The following is an 18,083-nucleotide window of genomic DNA, read 5'->3' as shown; positions in this document are numbered from 1 at the left end:
CCAGCAGCCAGACAGAGGTGTGGGTCCGACAGGGAGGCCAGAGTGGGGCCCGGAGCCCTTGGAAACAGGAAGCACATCCTCTGTCCCCTTCGTGCTCAGCGCATTCCACTCCCTCATCTGGGAGAAGCAGCCAATCCCTCCCCAGACCTGCAGTGCTGGGGCAAAGCCGGCAGCCTGGGAGCTGGCTTCTCACCCTGTGGGCCTGGTCCGCCTCAAAATGGAAGGATGAATCGATCAGGGTCACATGTAAAGTGCAAGGAACCTGCGCATCCCACCCCTCCCACCCCGCACTGCTCACTGGCCCACAGGTGTTCCCACCCTCCCCACCAGACAGGACACCCAGGCTCAGAGGAAAACCCACGTGCACGAATAAAGTCCATGACAGTCAAAGTCAGAAGTCCAAAGCCACATGACGTTTAAGAGGACAGGATTTAAGCCCGTGTCGGGAATATCCGAGCTCCAAGGACCCCTGGCCCCTCCTCCCTTCCTGAAGGCCCTTTAAAACACCCACCCCTCTAGAAAACTAAGTGGACTTTCTTAATACATAAATTAACCACTTTATTGAATATCAATAAACTGTACATATAACTATACAAAACGTTTCCTTAGTACAAAATGTTGCTTGCAATATAAATACCAGTGTACCTTTAAAAATGTAAACATCTTCCTCCCAGGCCCACCTGTCAGACCCCAAAAATAGTTCTGGGAGACACATCGGTCAGGCTGAAGCACCCCACTCGGGCCCCCAACAAGTGACAGCAATTACTCACAGTCTCTTTTGAGACGTTGTTAAATTGCCCATGAAACAGGTGCCACCATGACAAACAGGAGGCTGAAATAGCTGCCCAGGCCCGGGGGCAACCTGGGGTCCAGACCAGTCCTTGTGTCAGTGACCGCCCCCACAGGCCCTGGGGGTGAACCTGCGTGGTTAGTCACACCTCCTGGAGGGGTGGCCTGAGGGTTCCGGGTGGGGGAGGAGTGGGTTCCCCTGAGTGGGGGGAGCTTCCTATCAGTCTGTCTGCTTTTGTCCCGGAGCTCAAAGCAGCTGTATCCAAACACCTTTGGATACACAAACCCACACAGAGAGGCCAACTCCAGAACGCTTGGCTGCAAGCCACCCTCCCCACCAGCCGTTCACAGAAACGTCCACGGGAAGGCCTCTCTCAGAGCCCACCGAGGCACCAGGGCAGAGAGAACTGGAAAAAGGTCCTCAGAGTCCTGCGGGGCAAACGCAGCCAAAAGGGGGAGCTCAGAAGGGAATTCCGTGGCAGTTGGAAGCATGGAGGCCACAATGGCCGGGGGAGGGTCTGGAGAGGCAGAAGGAGCTTTGAGGGTCAGCGGGGGCCCCCCGAGCAGCCTGACTCTTGGTGCTTGTGCAGCAGGGACATGCGGGAAAAGGTTCGGGAGCAGGTCTTGCACTGATACTTCTTGACATCCGAGTGGGTCTGGAGGTGGGCCCGAAGGTTGGAGCGGTCGGCGAAGGCTCGGCTGCAGTGGGAGCAGGAAAAGGGCTTCTCTCCTGAGGACAGAAAACGGGAGTCGAGTGCTAAACCACTTGGGGTAACAGCTGGCATTTATTTGAAACCCTGGTCCCCCCACCCCGGCCTTTAGAAGCCAGATCACCCCAACCCTGAAGGAATCCCATGACCCAGAAAAACCAGGCCCTATTATCTGGTGCCCAAAGTCCTAGATGTGATCGGGAGTTCTGCCACCTCCCACCGGGTGACCTTGAGCAAGTCATCTATCTGGCTTCTCTGAGCCCCCATTTGCTCGTCGGTAAAATGGAGCTGTTCACCCCCGCACCTACAGGAGTCAGTAATCCAGAGCCGGTAAGTAAAGCCCTCATCATGGCAAGCTGGCCGGGGGTGTTCAACACACCATGACAATGATGGTGACGGAATTTACTGAACACTTACTTTGTGCCAGGGACTCTCGCCTCATTCAGTCCTACCTCTGTCCTCAGTTTAGAAACGGTGAAACTGAGGCACAGAGAAGCCACGTAGGATATGCAGGGTCATCCAGCAAGAACCAAGCACCCTGATTCCAGAGCCCTTGATTTTAACCACTACACAGACGGCCTCTCAGGTAAGGGGGCTCTAGTGGGTACTCCTTATTATCACGCCGGGATTCACTTCATCGGGGGACAAAGCTGGAGTCAACCTTAAAGGCTCCCGGCCACACCCCTCCCCCCAGCAGGTTAGGCCACTTCTCTGAGCTGCTTCCGCATCACAGTGCTGCTGCCTGCCGACCATGTTCTTTCCTTCCCTTCGCTGTCAGTGATCTCAAGTCTTGAAATTCAGGGATCTCCCCTGGATTCACCCCAAGCCTCTAGCCCAGGGCCTGGGACCCCGCCACAAGGCGACAGAAACCTTTTACCTTATGACTTGTTTAGAACCCCTTTCTACCTGTGCCCCTCGTACCACCTGCCTGGCCCAGGCCGTGCTGAAAAGAGTCCTGCTCCCAGAGCTAGGTACACAGTACGTGCTCACTCAAGAAGTGTTTATACAAAGAGAAGTCTGTTGTTTTTTAAAGCCTCAGAGGAGCCTGACCCCTCAATCACCAGCAGATAATGCTGTTCACCAATTTTTCCTAATTCCTGCCCCAACGAAGACGATATAAGTACACAGTCCGAAAACACCGACAATGTTATTGTGTTTTCTTGGGGGTGCAGCATTTCCTACTAAATAAGAAGGCCAAATAGTAGCTCATTAAACAAGTACTTACCAAGCTTCCACTATGTGCCAGCCAATAAAACTGAACATTCTTTACTACAAAGTAAAATTCTATGCTCCCACTCTCAGCCTGATATGCCCCTAGGCCATGGCCCACTGGTTAAATCTGTGTTGGAATTCAAGAGCAGGGAATGAATGAATTCCATCAGCCTCTGGGTGCCTGGGGCACTGTGCTGGGCACCGGGAGGGAGGGGTCCAAAGTCAGATGCCTGAGGCTGACTGTGGAACCGTCCACTCAAGGGCTCAGTCTCCTGGGGCAGAGAGAGACAAGGCAACAGGCCACACCATGGAGCAGGGGGACTTAGCAGGAGGACTAGGGAAGGGATGTCTGAGTTAACTGGCTCGGTCACTATTGAGCACCCTCTGCATACTAGGCCAGGAAGGTCTGATGACTGCACTACAAGGTCCACATGAAGTTCTTCCTCCTTCACACACTCCCTGGTGAGCTAAGGGCTTACTGGACACAGATCTGGGTAAGGGGGCACGGAGTCCTATTTCCCCAGGGCACGGAGAGCCACTACCCTCTCACCTCCTTGACAGAAGTGAAGCGACCCTGGCTCCAGCCTTGTGAGCTGTGACTTGGGAAAGTGATTTCCTTCTGTGCCTCAGTTTCCTGATCTGTAAGGTGGGGGTTACAACGGCACCTCCTTCCTGGGGCTGTCGATTTACTGCATTAACCCAGGTAAAGGAGGCCCTGGGCAATACCCTTCCCACACAGCAAGTGCTCAGTGAACGCTACCTTTATGCTGCGTAGGATCAGACACAACCGTGAACAAAGGAGGGAGGCCTTGGTAGGATGTGATGGGGTAGGGGGGTCTGTGTGTGCAAGCAGCAAGCACAGACCTGCACCCCTTGCAGATCCCCCACCCCCGCAGACGTCTTTATGGTGATCCTGGCGAGTGTGAAATCGGCACCAGGCCGGCGGGGACAAAGGCCGCCGAGGGGGGCACTGTACATGCGATACTCCCCGGATTAAAGGGGCCTGACACGCTGCGGGCCAGCAGCTGAGGCCGGGAACAGGTGCTGGGCACCACTGGCCCATGCACCTGCTCCACTCCCCCAGCCCCCACCCACTGGGCCCACCATTAAGACACACAATGGGAGTCAAGGAGGATGGTGATGGTGCATTTCAACAGGCTTTTTGTGTCTGAGCCATGCCTTTACATGAAAATAATGTCAGGATGGGAGGGGGGAGAAGCTGGGGGGCTCAGGGGAGCACCCCAATGGTTTCAACTCCCCCAAATAGAGCCCTCTTCAGCCCAGGACAGAGGCCTGGCAGTTGGCGGGACACCTTTACATCAGGTCCCTTTAAAATCAGGGCTGTGTGTGCATGAAGTGAGAGAGACAGGGGTGGGGGGAGGGGGGTCGTCTGCAAGCCGGGGGGGGGGATGCCCGGGACACTTTGTGGGAGTCATGATATCAATAATGCCTGCAAAACGCCAGGCCTAAACAAACCACCCCACCGACCCTCATGGCTCAGAGGTCAGCCACTGGGCCAGGAAATGCCAGAACTGAGGTCTCCAAACCCGTCAGCCTGACCCCAAAGCTGCTAGCTACGACCCTTGAACCTTCTCCCAAAGTCACACCCCAAAGAGCAGCCACCTTTCAAGTTCTGAAAGGACGCAGCGGCTACCTTTTCCACATTTCCAGAGCGTTAAAGGATAGAAAAGTCTCCATTTCACAATTTTCTACACATTTAGTCTCATGTTTTTGAAACACAGGTAGAACTGTGTTTTCTGCCGGCAAAGGTATTCCCAGGGCCGCAAGATAGGACTAAGTTTATCTAGTCCACGGTGGGGGCAGGGAGAGCAGCCCTGAGAACCATGATAACAAATTATTATGAAGTGATTAAGGAGACACTGAATCTTGATACCCGCCCCTAACAAGTGCTATCAGAGTCCTGAGGCTCAGAGAGGTTCAATCACTTGCCCAAGTTCACACAGCACGGAAGCGGCGCGAACATCAAAAACATTTCTGTGCAGGGGGCACCGGGGTGGCTCAGTCAGCTGGGCGCCCCAACTCTTGATTTCAGCTCAGGCCACGATCTCACGGTTGTGTGAGTTCGAGCCGCGCATCAGGCTCTGTGCTGACCGTGTGGAGCCTGCTTGGGATTCTCTCCCCTCTCTCTGCCCCTCCCCCACTCGCCTGCTGGCTCTCTCAAAATAAACAAACATTAAAAAAAAAACATTTTCGTTATCACGTATCGAGTGGTGGCCCAGGTGCTTTCTGCATATGCTTTCTTTCATGTAACCCGTGCAGAACCCCCACAGGCTGGTCTCATGCTCATTTCACAGACGAGGAAACTGAGGCCAGAGTGGGGACACAGCAGAGCAAGGTGGGGACACAGCAGAGCAAGGTTGGAAGAAGTTCTGCAAGCAGGATTCTGAGCCAGGTGGGGGGTCTGACAACATCCTGCCTGGCTGGGGAGGGGGTGGGGGTGGGGGTGGGGAGGGCGGGGCGCGGTGGGCTCCTTCACACCTGGCCCCGACAGCTAGGTGTTGGTTGCACCTTTCCCCGGACCCCCAACTCCAGCCCATCCGGTGAAGGATCGGAGGCTGCGGGGTCTCACAAAGTCACCCACCCAGCCCATCTGCCTGGCTGACCGGCGAATAGTGCATGTGGCCGCCCGGCGTCTCCGAGCGCCGCGAGCAGGCCCGAGCCTCAGTTTGCGCACCCCGAAAGCGGCAGCCGGCCCGGCCCCCCACCCTGACCTCGGGCCGGCCGGCCGACAGGCGGAGGCGGGGGCGCGGGCGGGAGGGCGGCGGCCCGCAGGGTCACTCACCGGTGTGGGTCCGCACGTGGCCCTGCAGCAGCCAGGGCCTGGAGAAGGCCTTCCCGCAGGTGCCGCAGACGCAGGGCAGCGTGTGGCTGCGGATGTGCATCTTGAGGGCGCCCAGGCTGAGGTATTCCTTGTTGCAGTACTTGCAGCTGAAGGCCTTGCGAGTCTGGGAGTCCTTGGCCACGGAGAGCCCGGCCAGCTGCGCGGGCAACCGGCCCAGGCCTGGGAAGGCAACGTAACCCTCGGCCTCCAGGGAAGAGGCCGAGGTGGAGGAGAAGGACGAAGGGGCCGGCGAGGGGGGGCTGGGCGGCTGCGAGCCTTTCCCGCTGTCGTCGTCCGACAGGGAGGTCAGCTCCGCAGCCTTGGGGACCTCCTGGGGCAGAAGGGCGGCCCAGCCGATGGGCTGGGCTTGGGGCGCCAGGAGAGAGTCCCAGATGAGCGTGGGCAGAGAGGCCGTGGGGTTGAGGACCTCGGGAGGCGGGATGGCCGCCAGCAGGTGGGCCTGGTCGTAGGGCTGCTGGAAGGTAAACTCTGGGGGGAGACGGAGAAAAGGGCATTCGGTCAGGCATTCGGTCGGTCGCGCAGTCAGTCAACAAACCGTAGCCTGCTGGGGGCGGGGGCGGAGGGGGGGGGGGCGGCGCGCGGGGCCGGCGCTCAGTACTTACTGGAGGGAGGAAAGAATCGCGGCCCCGACGGCCCGTCCTGCCCGCCCGGAGCCCCTCTTCACCCCGGCCGCCCCGCTCGCCCGCCCCGGCCTCCAGATCTCACGCGCAGGGCGCCGCCCAGCCCCGACTCGGGGGCGGGGGCCCTGCCCCTGCGTCCCCGCCAGGCCCCGGCCCCCTCCTTTCCCCAGTCGCCCCGCCCCGCTTCTCCCCTGTCGGCCGCCGAGCAGACAACTCACGCAAGACCACCGCCCTCGGAAAGCCCTCCTCCAACAGTCCATTCACCTGCCCCGGGCTCCTCACACCCCTCCGCACACCGCCCCGCGCCCGGCCCCTTGGCTCCATTTTGGGCCCAGGATTTTGCCCCCGAGTCCCCCCTCCTTCCTCCCTCCCAGCCAGCCTTCGCCGGTCTCCTCGAAGCCCCCCGGGGTCCCTCACCCCGTCCACTCACCTGGAGAAGAGTCGTGCAGCTCGCTGTAGTTGGGCCTCCGGCGGGAGCAGGCGGACTTCCTGACGAGGAAAGAGCGCGGCATGGTGGCCAAAGCAGCCGGGGGTCGCCGGTTCGCACAGGGGTCGCGAGGCACTCCACCCGCGAGGCCGTGCCGCTGCGCTCTGAGTGGAGACGCGCCGCCAACTCCTTTAAGTACTCCAGCCTCTGGAGGGGCGTGGTCGAAGGATGCCACGCCCCTTTGTCACCTCGGCGCCAATCGAGGCGCGCCTTCGCCGGAGGCCACGCCCCGAGCAGGTGCGCCGGGGCTGGCGGGGCTCGCGCCGCGTGGCGCTGGGGGCCGGACGGGGGCCGCTCGGAGGCCCGGCCGCGGGCGCTGCTCCGATCGCCCCGCGGCGGATTGCCGGGGGCGGGCGCAGGGAGCCCCAGGCGAGGCGGGACCCCCTTCGGTACCCCGCGCGCCCGCCTGCCCAGCGATGCACGGTCGTCTGCTTCTGGCGCCCCCTGGCGCCGCCCGCCGCGGGTCTGGGCACCTGACGTTCCGAAACCGCCTCCGCCTCAGGCTTGGGGAGGGGGCGGAAATATCCTCGGCCAGGCTGGCGCCTCGCAAAGAGCGTGGGATTCACGAAGTACTATACACATTTCGGGGGAGGCTGCGAGGAAATGAACACCTTCACGTGGCTGCTGGTAGTGTGAAATGCCACAGCCTCTTTTGCAAAGCAATCTGGCATCATCTAGCAAAAGGCATCCGTTCCTTCACTTAGCAAATGTTTACTGAGCACCCGCTACGTGCCAGTCACTATTCCCGGAGCTGGGGACACATTCCTGAGCAAAACACTCGGGGTCTCTACCTGTAAAGTGTAGCTCGCCGTACGGTGGGGGAGAGAGACGAAAGTAAACAGATAATTATTAAGCAAAGGGAAGTGTGCTTTGATGGGGGGAGGCCACAGGACGCTGTGACAGTCAAGAAACGGGTCACCTGACAGGGGGTCGGGGCAACTTCCCAGAGGAAGTGAAGAAATACCGAGGGGAAAGGCCCGAGGTAAGACTCGGCCTACTTCAGAGTCTTTGAGAGCAGCTCCCAGGGATGGGGGTGGGGTGGCCAAGCCTGAGAGGTCAGATCTGCTGGGCCTCCAGGGCCTAGAGGAGTTTGAACTTTGCCCCAAGGACACTGGGAACCAAGACAGGATTTTCAGCTGAGGAGGGGCCTGTTTAGAGTCTGGTTGAGAAAGATCACTCTGGGCAGGTGGGAGAAAGACGTGGGGAAGGGAAGGGCTGAGGCAGGACTTCTCGCCTCTCTGGGGCGTCATCAATACTGTGTCTAAAGGATCTAACGCTGGGCTCCACAGTGGGGGCACCGACTGGTCCCATGTGGCGTGGGCCCAGGGGAGGGACAGCTGGAACCTCACCCTCAGCTCTCCCGGGGACCCACCACTCCAGAGAGGGCCATGCCAGGCCTGGGGTGGGGGTGGAGGTACAGAAATAAATCCATAAATAAGTCCCATCCCACTTGTTTTCATCTATGAAGCAAGGGCTATGAAAACCTGTAAGTCCCACTACTCACCACCTAGAATGAGGGCAGGGACAATTGTCTGTTTGGGACAACTGTGTTCTAGTTGCTGAGTCGAGTCTAGGGTAGGGGGGAGAGATGGGCCATATGCAGTCACTACTTAGAATACACCCCTCTCCTGTGTCTATTTAGTTCCAAAATATGATTCTCCGCATGCAGCCAGAGGGAGGAGTAAGACCATGTCTCTCCGCTGAAACCCTCCCATGTTCCTGTCTCACCCAGAGTAAAAGCCAAAGTCCTCACCACAGCCCTCCGCCTGCTGATCTGACCTCTGCTGACCTTGTCTTGAGCCACTCTCCCCATTCCCCAGGCACAATGATCCCCCCCCCCCACTTCTTTGTGTTCCTCCACATCCCAGCCCTTTACCACCACAGGACCTTGGCACCTGCCAGCCCCCCCCCCCCCCACCTCTCTTCCCCCAGATCTTCACCTGGCTGGCTCCTTTTCAGTCTCTGTTTCAACATTTTTCACCAATGGCTCAGCCTCATCAGTAATGAGAGAAATGCAAATTAAAACCACTGGTGAGATACCATTTCACACCCATCAGAAGAACAAAAAGTTAAAATTTGGTCAATATCAAGTGTTGAGGAGGGTGTGAGGGCAGCAGGACTTTTGTCCCATGCGGAGGACGGTGTCAATGGGCACAACCACTTTGAAAAAGCTTGGCATGAGCTAGTAACAGTCTACTCCTAGGCCAGCGGGCATCCCAGGGATTCTCAGCCCTGGCCGCAGATTAGATTCCGCTAGGGAACACCCAAGCCTGGGCCCACCTCCACATACACCCTGATTTAATCAGTCGGGGGGGGGGGGGGGAACTGATTAATAATAAACATATTAACATGTTTTTCAAACTCTCCAGGTGATTCTACTGAGCACTGCTGCGCAGCCCCAAACTCAGAAGAAACAAGAGAATATTCACTAAACCCTTGCTCCTAATAGCAAGAATTTGGGAACGACCCAAATGTTTATCAACGGTATCATGGATTAACGAACGATGGTACAATCCCATAATGGAAGAATGAATGACCCCTATCTCCAGGGTAAGGAGTCCAGGGGCCGCTGGTGCGCAGACACCATCGCCTGGCCTCCGGGTTTCCATTTTCCTGGGTCGGTCAGGCACCTGCGCTCGGGAAGGGGTGGAGGGCGGGGGAGGACCTTTCTCGGATCAAGGCCGTCCCCTCCTTTCGGATGGAATCGTCCCCGCCCTCGCTCCCCTCCCTCTTGGAAGCGGCGGAGACCGCGAGGTGGGAGGGGGCTACGAACGAGGCCCCGGGGCCACAGACCAGCTCCCCGAGGTGCTGCCCCAGGGCCATATGGCAGGGAAAAGCGAGGCGACACTTTTGATGCAGTGGTGTCAGGTCCTCCCGGAAGTGGGCGGCCTCTGGGGCGAAGCTGCAGCGAACCGGGCCGGGCCGGGCGTTCGCTCCCCGCTCCTGGCCCTGGGGCGCGGTCCTCCGGCGCCCTCTGCTGGCCGAGGCGCTCCCTGAGGCCGCTTCTGAGCCGCCACGCTCGAGGCTGGGAACACATGCCACTAATGGGGGTGAAAACTGGTACACCTGTCTTGGAGGACAGTCTGGGAATATCTAATGTGACCAGGAAAGGCCTCTGAGGGGAAGACACATTTGAACAGAGGCCTGCGTTTTCCACAGGTGTCCGTCCCCCACTAAAAGTAAAAACAGTAACTAAAAATGTGACACCCAAACAGAAAAGAAAGTCTCCTTCATCCCAGATATCCATTTCTCTCCCCAAAGGCAATTATTTTTAACCAGTGCTTTGTATGATCTCCCGGGGGTCCTTATAGAAACAAGGAGACATATATGTAGACTAACGTACATGCCTTCTTTAGGTACCACAAATGGGAGCCCACACGCTAGCCTGTATCTTGCTTTATCCTCCCAAGTAACAATATTCAGTATCTTGAAAATCGTTCCAGATTACATGCAGTTTCCCTAATCTTTTGCAAGACTGAAGACCCTTCCATTGTATGGATTTTACTACAATGGCAGGATGTATTTAACAAGAGGACTTTCCCTCCCAGAGCCTTCAGGTTAGATTACAATTTTTCCGCTACTATAAACAACGTGGCAATTTCCATGGATGTGTTGAACACACATCTGTGCACTCTGGGTCAAAGGTGCCGTTATATAAAATGTTGACACATTTGTCCAAACATCGTCCAAAAAGGTTAAACTAAATTATAGTTCCACCAGCAGGGAAGTGAGGGCCCCTTCTTAAAAACTGGCCAGGCAGGGTATACTCTAACTTTTTTATCTTTGCCCATCTGATAAAGGAAAGTGAGACCTCCTAGTTGCAATTTGCATTTCACATGAATGGGGTGGAGCATTTTTACGTGTTCCAAAGCCATTCTGTTTCTCCGTGTTCGAACTATCCCTTCATGTCCTTTGGTCATGGAATCGATGAAATTCTTAATTGCCAAGAACTCTTTGTATATTAGGCCACTTGGCCCCTGTTGATTAGATTATTAACCGGGTGGCTGAATCAGAGTCAAAGAGTTAATCTTGACCAGGAAGAAGACGATGTCTACAGAAAGTTCAAGGAATGAGCCAAGGCTCAACCACCACCCTTATCCTTCCTTGATTTAAAAAACAAAGCTTCTTCGAGTGTCTCACACTTGCCTGAAAGCAAACAGTGATTCAGCCTTGGGCCTATGACCCCAGAGGACCTCTGAAGGAGTCAAAATCACCATCCCAGGATATAAATGGCTTTCAAGAGAGAATTTGGGTCAAAGTCTGTTGAATGTGGCCCCGAGTTGGGGGCTCCCAGAAAAGATGTGCAAACCCTTTTCGTTCCAATTTGCTGAGCACCTCCTGTGTGCCTGGTTCTGTGCAGGAGCCTCACTCCTATGGTATCTCTGTAGCCTCCCAAGGTAGTATTTGATGCTCTTACACTCAAGCCAATGCCCATCTGGAGACCATTTAATATATTATGGTGCAGTCATATTACACACCTGTCAAAAGGGAGAAAGCTCTGCATGTAATGGATGAAGGATCATCAAGACATTAAGTGGTAAAAACCAAAGTGCGAACAGCATGCACAATGTAATACCATTTGCATAGAAAGTGGGGGAAATATATAGGTATTTCTTAGAGACACAGAAGCCACCTCTGGAGGGAGACACAAGAAACTGGTAACGGTGATTGTCTCTCAGGAGGGGATCTGGGTGGCTGCCAGGCAGGGGTGGCAGGGAGAGGCTTTACCACATCCCACATCCCAGGTCTTTTTCTTTTTATCATGTGCAAGTATTAGCCTCATTAATTTTAATAGGGTAGCACAAGTCATCCATCATAGGACTTGTTAAATACCTAATAGTCCAATCAATGGAATATTTTACAGCTGTTAAAATGTCAAAGACCATCTGTGTATATGAACCCTCCATGGCTCCCATCTCATAGGAAAACCCAACGTTTGCATTACACCAGGAGGTCTAATGCAGGGTCCGGCCCTCGTGGCCCTTCCGAGCTGATGAGGCACCAGCCACAATGGACCACACTGGGCATGCTCCAGCTCCGGTAACTTGCATGTGATGCCCCCTTCCCCTGGAATGTTTTCCCTCCAGAGGGCCTCCAGGCTCATCCCCCTCATCTCCTCAGGGAAGCCTTCTCTGGCACCATTTCGTCAGCCACCCACCCCTTCTCTCTCCAGTCCTCATTCCCTTATCTCCCTCCCTGTTTGACTTTTCTCCCTGCAACTCAACCACTACCTGACATTGTGTATGTTTTACTTTTTTGCTGATTGCCCTTTAGACCAGAGGTTGGCAAATACAGCCCATGGACCGAATCCAACCTAAGGTTTGCCTTTTATGGCCCCTTGTGCTAAGAATGGCTTTTACAGGAGCATCTGGGTGGCTCGGTCGGTTGAGCGACCAACTCTTGATTTCGGCTCAGGTCATGATCTCACGGTCTTGGGATGGAGCCCCGCGTGGGATTGGGCTCCACACTGAGGGTGAAGCCTGCCTGGGATTCTCTCTCTCCCTCTGACCCTCCCCAACCTGCCTCATTCTCTCCCTCTCTCCCCACCCCCCGCCTCAAATAAAAAAAATAATAAAAAGTAAAATAAAAAAAAGAATGGCTTTTACAGATGACTGTTTGCAATCGATTTGAGGATGGGGAACACTAACTTGGAATCCCAATTAAAAGCAAAATGTAAATCTTCAAAAGAGAATTCCATTCCTCTCTTTCGTAGACCTGTATTATCAAAAAATTATCTTTAAATATTACATTTTTAAAGAATGTTTATTTACTTACTTTTGAGAGCGAGAGAGCATACACAGAAGAGGCAGATAGAGGGAGACAGAATCCAACGCAGGACTCAAACTCACAAACCATGAGAGCATGACCTGAGCCGAAGTTGGGACACTTAACTGACTGAGCCAGCCAGGTGCTCCTAAATATTACATATTGTCAACAACAAAAAAAATTGTGGAAATGTATTTTCTCTTATATAGGTACCTACATAATGTCCTCACTACTGAAGCCTAAAACCTAAATATTCACTCTCTGCTCTAGACGGCTCCATTGGGGCAGGACCAGTTTTATTTACTGCTCTGACCTACGCACCCGAGAGGAGGTGCTTAATAAATATTAGCCAAATGGATGAATGAACTGCTAGACTTTTAAGTGAAAAACAAAAAGTCAAGGGAACAGCATATCTAATAGGCTGCCTTTTGTGCAGAAGTAAATAAGATAATATCCACCCCGTGGGCACAGACTATCTGTGAAAGGTGACCCAAGAATCTGGTAGCATCTGAGGAGGGAAGAGGACAGGGGTAGGAAGGAGGCTTCAGTTTTCTTTTTTATGTTTATTTTTGAGAGAGAGAGAGAGAACAAGCAGGGGAGGGGGAGGGGCAGGGAGACAGGTGGGGGACAGAGGACCCGAAGCAGGCTCTGTGCCGCCAGAAAAGACAGCCCAATGCGGGGCTCAAGCTCACGATCCGTGAGATCATGACCTGAGCCAAAGTCGGACACTGAACCAACTGAGCCACCCAAGTGTCCCTTCTCCTAACCTTTTCTGAAGGATATGAATGTTTTATTTTAGATACACATGTGACAATTACAAATAAACGGCTTTGTCATGAAAAAAAGCCAACCACAAAACCAAGACTATACTGATTGCCCCTGAGACGTGGTTTATCTATTCACTGGGGTAATAAGAAGGGGGTGGTTCTGGAACAATCCTGGGTAACTGGAAGGAGGTGATCACCCTGCTTCAAAGGCAGTTGTCCCAGGCCTCGAGGGCGGCAGGTGTCTGTGTGTGTGGGCTGAGGGATGCCCTGCAGCCGGGCCTCCCCACACCTGGCATGCTGATGCTCCCGCTGGTGCTCCAGGCCCAAGACGGGTCGCTGGGATCTCCTCTAGGTGCAGAGCGCGCCTTCCCCCTGCTAATCTCCGTGCACTGCCACCAGGGGTTCGCACACACACTATCTCTCCAACTGTCTCATGCCCTAATTTGGCCTTGGCAGCCTCGCCCGTCAGACTGGACTGATGTCCCCCCGTTAGCTTCACCTTCCTGGCAGAAGGCTGACCCTGTCTCCAGGAAAAACCCCAGGAGCCTCCTCTCTCCCCCACCCACACCCACTTCCACACCTGTAGACGCTTGTGCCTCTCTGACCCGCTGTGTGGGGGAGATCTTGGCAAGCAGGAGAAAGTGAGTGCAAACGATTTTCTCAGGTCAGAGTCAGCTCTTCACTTCAGACTCAAAATAAGCTCCAAACCCTGCTCGTGGCCCCCGAGCGGCTCCATCACCTTCACTCTCCCCGCCTTGCTGGTCATACAGGTTCTTTCCCGTAGCAGGGGGAACGCCCTTATGCTCCTCTGCCCAGGACAGCCTTTCCCAGCTCTTCCTAGAGCTGGCCTCAGTTCAAACATCACCTCAGAGACACTAATACCATCTCACTCTCCCATCTCTTGCATACCGGCCCATTTGATTCCCATGGCAAGATTATCAGTCCCATTTTATAGATAAGGAAACTGAGGCTCAGTGAGGTGAAATACTGACATGCCCAAGTCACAGCGAGCGAGAAGCAGAGGGTACCCGGCCTAAGAGGCTAGGATATGGTGATAACCCAGCCGGCCACAAACAAGGTCTCTGTGCCCAGTGGAGCTCACAGGTGAGGGAGGGAGATAGTAGCAGGCAACTCAGCAGCCCCAAGGGACCCCAGTTGAGTCAGAGGAGTGATATCCAAACTGACTCCAGGCTGAGGTCACAAGGATGGGCAGGTGAGAGGGGAAGGGAAGTGAAAGAACATTCAGGCAGCAGTGACCATGATTAAGAAGCCCAGGGGCAGATGAGTGTTCCAGGATGGGAAAACAGTTCACATGCTCTGTTCAGAGCCCCAGGCCCAGGTCAGTGCTGCTGCTGCTTTTATTTTTAAGTTTATTTATTTTGAGGGCGGGGGGTGGGGGGGGAGAGCACAAGCAGGGGAAGGACAGAGAGAGAGGGAGAGAGAAAGAATCCGAAGTAGGCTCCTCACTGTCAGTGCAGAGCCTGATGTGGGGCTTGAACCCATGAACTGTGAGATCTTGACCTGAACCAAAGTTGGAGGCTTAGCCATCTGCGCCACCCAGGCACCCCCTGCCAGTTAAGATCAAAAATGTTCAAATGGAGTTTAGGAAATCACGATGTTTTTAATATTTGCATTTAATATATTAACACTTAAAAAAATTTTTTTAGGGGCACCTGGGTGGCGCAGTCGGTTAAGCGTCCGACTTCAGCCAGGTCACGATCTCGCGGTCCGTGAGTTCGAGCCCCGCGTCAGGCTCTGGGCTGATGGCTCAGAGCCTGGAGCCTGTTTCCGATTCTGTGTCTCCCTCTCTCTCTGCCCCTCCCCCGTTCATGCTCTGTCTCTCTCTGTCCCAAAAATAAATAAACGTTGAAAAAAAAAATTTTTTTTTTAAAATTTTTAATATTTATTTTTGAGAGAGAGAGAGACTGTGAGCAGGGGAGGGGCAGAGAGAGACAGAGACAGAATACGAAGAAGCAGGCTCCAGGCTCCGAGCTGTCAGCACAGAGCCCGATGCAGGGCTCGAACTCACAAGCCGTGAGACCATGACCTGAGCCGAAGTCAGACGCTTAACCGACTGAGCCACCCAGGCGCCCCAATATATCAACACTTTTAAGACATATGCACAAATCACTACACAGCACAAAGCTGAGGCCCAGACAATAGACAAGTCCCATTCCCTCAACTACACCCACCACCCAGGTCAGGAGCTAAAGTCTCCAGGGTCACTTCAGAAACCCACATGTGTACAAACACACACACACACACAAGCCCTCTAACCTTCACCTGTATGTTCTCACGGGTCTTCGAGGTAGTTTTGCCAGATAAAGCCCAGATGCCCCATTAAATTAGAATTTCAGATGAACGACAAACAGGCTTTTAGTGTAAGACTGGGACAGACTTATTCTTTATCTGAAATTCAGACTTAACTGGGCTTCTTGTATTTTTATTTGCTAAATCTGGCAGCCCGACTTGGAGACTGGCTCCAATGAGCACTTCCAGCATAATCTATAACCGGTCTTCTGTTGATGGGTAACCGGGTTGCTTCTCAAGAACAATAGTCCCCTGAAAATCCCCACACAAAGGACTCTGACCTTACCTACAATTGTATCTGCAGGGTGTGTTCCAAAAAGTGGCTTAGTCACTTCTCTGCCTGGATTCCTGTGGCCGGGCTGCTGAGGCCTCCAGTGCTTTGGACAAGCGCCCTCTCAGTCTCTGGGGCACGTTTCTCTTTCTCTCGTCTCTGCCATTTCTGCCTGTCTCTGCTTTTTTCCCTATTTCTGCCTCTCTCTCATCCTCTTTCCCTTAGATCCAGCAGCTCTGAATAATAAAACACTCAGAGAGCAGGCAAAAATGTATTTGTAAGGACACCCACTCTGTCTCGGTCTAGAACAGTCAAGCTGGAAACAATCTAAATACTCGCTAAAGTACAGCCCCGCCTCACCAGCAGCACCATGCAGCCATTAAAAATAACACCAGACCGACACGGAAAGATGTTGTGGCTACATCATGGGAGTGAAAATGCAAGTTAACGAGACGTGAAGCATTTGCCCATTTGACATTTCAGTCAAAAATAATGATGGCTCAGAGCGCCTGGGTGGCTGAGTCGGTTAAGCCTCCGACTTAGGCTCAGGTCCTGATCTCGCGGTTCCTGATTTCCAGCCCAGAGTCGGGCTCTGTGTTGACAGCTGGAGCCTGCTTCGGGTTCTGTGACTCCCTCTCTCTCTCTCTCTCTGCCCCTTCCCCACTCATGCTCTCTCAAAAATAAGTAACATTTAAAAAAAATATATGGTGACTCAAGGACACGTAAATATTCTACTATTGATGGGATTAGTTGTCAGTGGGGGTGAAGTGGTTTCAGCTTTCTTCTTTGTATTTTTCTATCCTCCTGTCTTGTTATTTTCTTAACAATAAGCATTATGATTTTACGGGACACCTGTGTGGCTCAGTTGGTTAAGTGTCTGACTTCGGCTCAGGTCATGATCTCACGGTTCGTGGGTTCGAGCCCCGCGTCGGGCTCTGTGCTGACAGCTCGGAGCCTGGAGCCTGCTTCGGATTCTGTGTCTCCCTCTCTCTCTCTTCCCTTCCCCCACTTGCACTATGTCTCTGTATCTCAAAAATGAATAATGTTAAAAACAAATAATAAGCATTATGATTCTTAACACTGTACATATTTGCTTCATAATTTTCAGCACTGTGTATATTTCCTATCTATACAAATTTATAAACAGGTATCACTATTTTCTTTTCTGAACCATTTAAGAGTAAATTAGAGACATCATGTCCTTTACTTTTAAACTTCTCTATGCAGAGTGCCTGGGTGGCTCACTCGGTTGAGCGTCTGACTTCAGCTCAGGTCATGACCTCACAGCTCATGAGTTCAAGCCCCAAGTCAGGCTCTGTGCTGACAGCTCGGAGCCTGGAGCCTGCTTCAGATTCCGTGCCTCCCTCTCTCTCTGCCCCAACTCACTCGCATTCTGTCTCTGTCTCTCTCAAAAATAAATAATAAAACATTTTTAAAAATTTAAACTTCTCTATGCAAATTTAGGAACAAGGATATCCCCCTATGCAACTGTAATATAACCATCAAAATTGGGAAACCTAACATTGATACAATACTGTTCCTTACATACCACAGTCCATATTCCAGTGTCAGCAATTGGACCAATGATATCCTTTACGGTAACCCTCACCTATCAAGGATCCAAACACAGCACTGAAGTCAGCTACCACACCTCTGTAGGCTCCTTTGACCTTGACAGTTAGGAAGCTCTGGCTGTTTTGTAGAATGTCCCTCAATTGGGATGATTTGCCTGACAATTCCTTATGGTTACATCAGGTTAAATGTTTCTGCCGTATCTTCAGGTGTATCCCATCGAGTCACCCATGGTTTGCCCCATTATCGAGGATACTTTTTTTGAGAGACCGCGAATGGGGGAGGGGCAGCGAGAGCTGGAGACAGGATCCGAAGCGTGCTCTGCGTTGACAGCAGCGAGCCCGATGCCGATCTTGAACTCACGAACTGCGAGATCATGACCTGAGCCACCCAGGCTCCCTGAGGATGTTACCTTTAATCACTTGGTGAAGAAGGGGTCTGCTAGGTTTTTCCATTACAAAGCTGCTAATTTTCCCTTTGTAAATAATTTCTGGGGAGATCATTTGAGACCAAATAGTCCAGATCATTTTTAGAATCAGAAAAGGTATCACTAAAGTCTTACAACCTGTAAGGACTGAGCTTGTCCACCTGATTCTAACCATCACCTAAGCCGCTGCCCCACCCAAGCTACAACAGGTTTGCGGTAACACTAGCCTACCTCACATTCTATAATAGGATTTGCTAAACTAGCCTAAGGATGCATTTTACCTGAGGTC

General features: G+C 53.3%; 1 protein-coding gene across 1 annotated transcript; it reads right to left on the bottom strand.

The window, feature by feature from the left end:
- Positions 1–533: 533 nt before the first annotated feature.
- On the bottom strand, positions 534–8,488 carry SNAI1 (snail family transcriptional repressor 1). The gene is made up of 3 exons (XM_086702467.1): positions 6,625–8,488; positions 5,515–6,042; positions 534–1,519 (listed from the first exon to the last, which is right to left on the bottom strand). The coding sequence occupies exons 1-3, from the start codon at positions 6,704–6,706 to the stop codon at positions 1,335–1,337; spliced, it is 795 nt and encodes a 264-aa protein (XP_086558593.1). The 5' UTR covers positions 6,707–8,488; the 3' UTR covers positions 534–1,334.
- Between the last annotated feature and the right edge of the window lie 9,595 nt (positions 8,489–18,083).

This window comes from Puma concolor, chromosome A3 (genome assembly GCF_028749965.1).
Source record: "Puma concolor isolate L17-30 chromosome A3, mPumCon1.1.hap2, whole genome shotgun sequence".
Classification (NCBI taxonomy): domain Eukaryota; kingdom Metazoa; phylum Chordata; class Mammalia; order Carnivora; family Felidae; genus Puma; species Puma concolor.
Note: the sequence above shows the minus strand (reverse complement) of the source record. Positions and strands in the feature narration are given on the sequence as shown.

Coding starts and splice junctions, on each gene's coding strand:
- SNAI1 (XM_086702467.1), bottom strand. CDS start 6,706: ATGCCGCGCTCTTTCCTCGTCAGGAAGTCCGCCTGCTCCCGCCGGAGG. Junction 6,043..6,624: donor GCTGCACGACTCTTCTCCAG/GTGAGTGGACGG, acceptor GTCTCCCCCCAG/AGTTTACCTTCCAGCAGCCC. Junction 1,520..5,514: donor CCACGTGCGGACCCACACCG/GTGAGTGACCCT, acceptor TTCTGTCCTCAG/GAGAGAAGCCCTTTTCCTGC.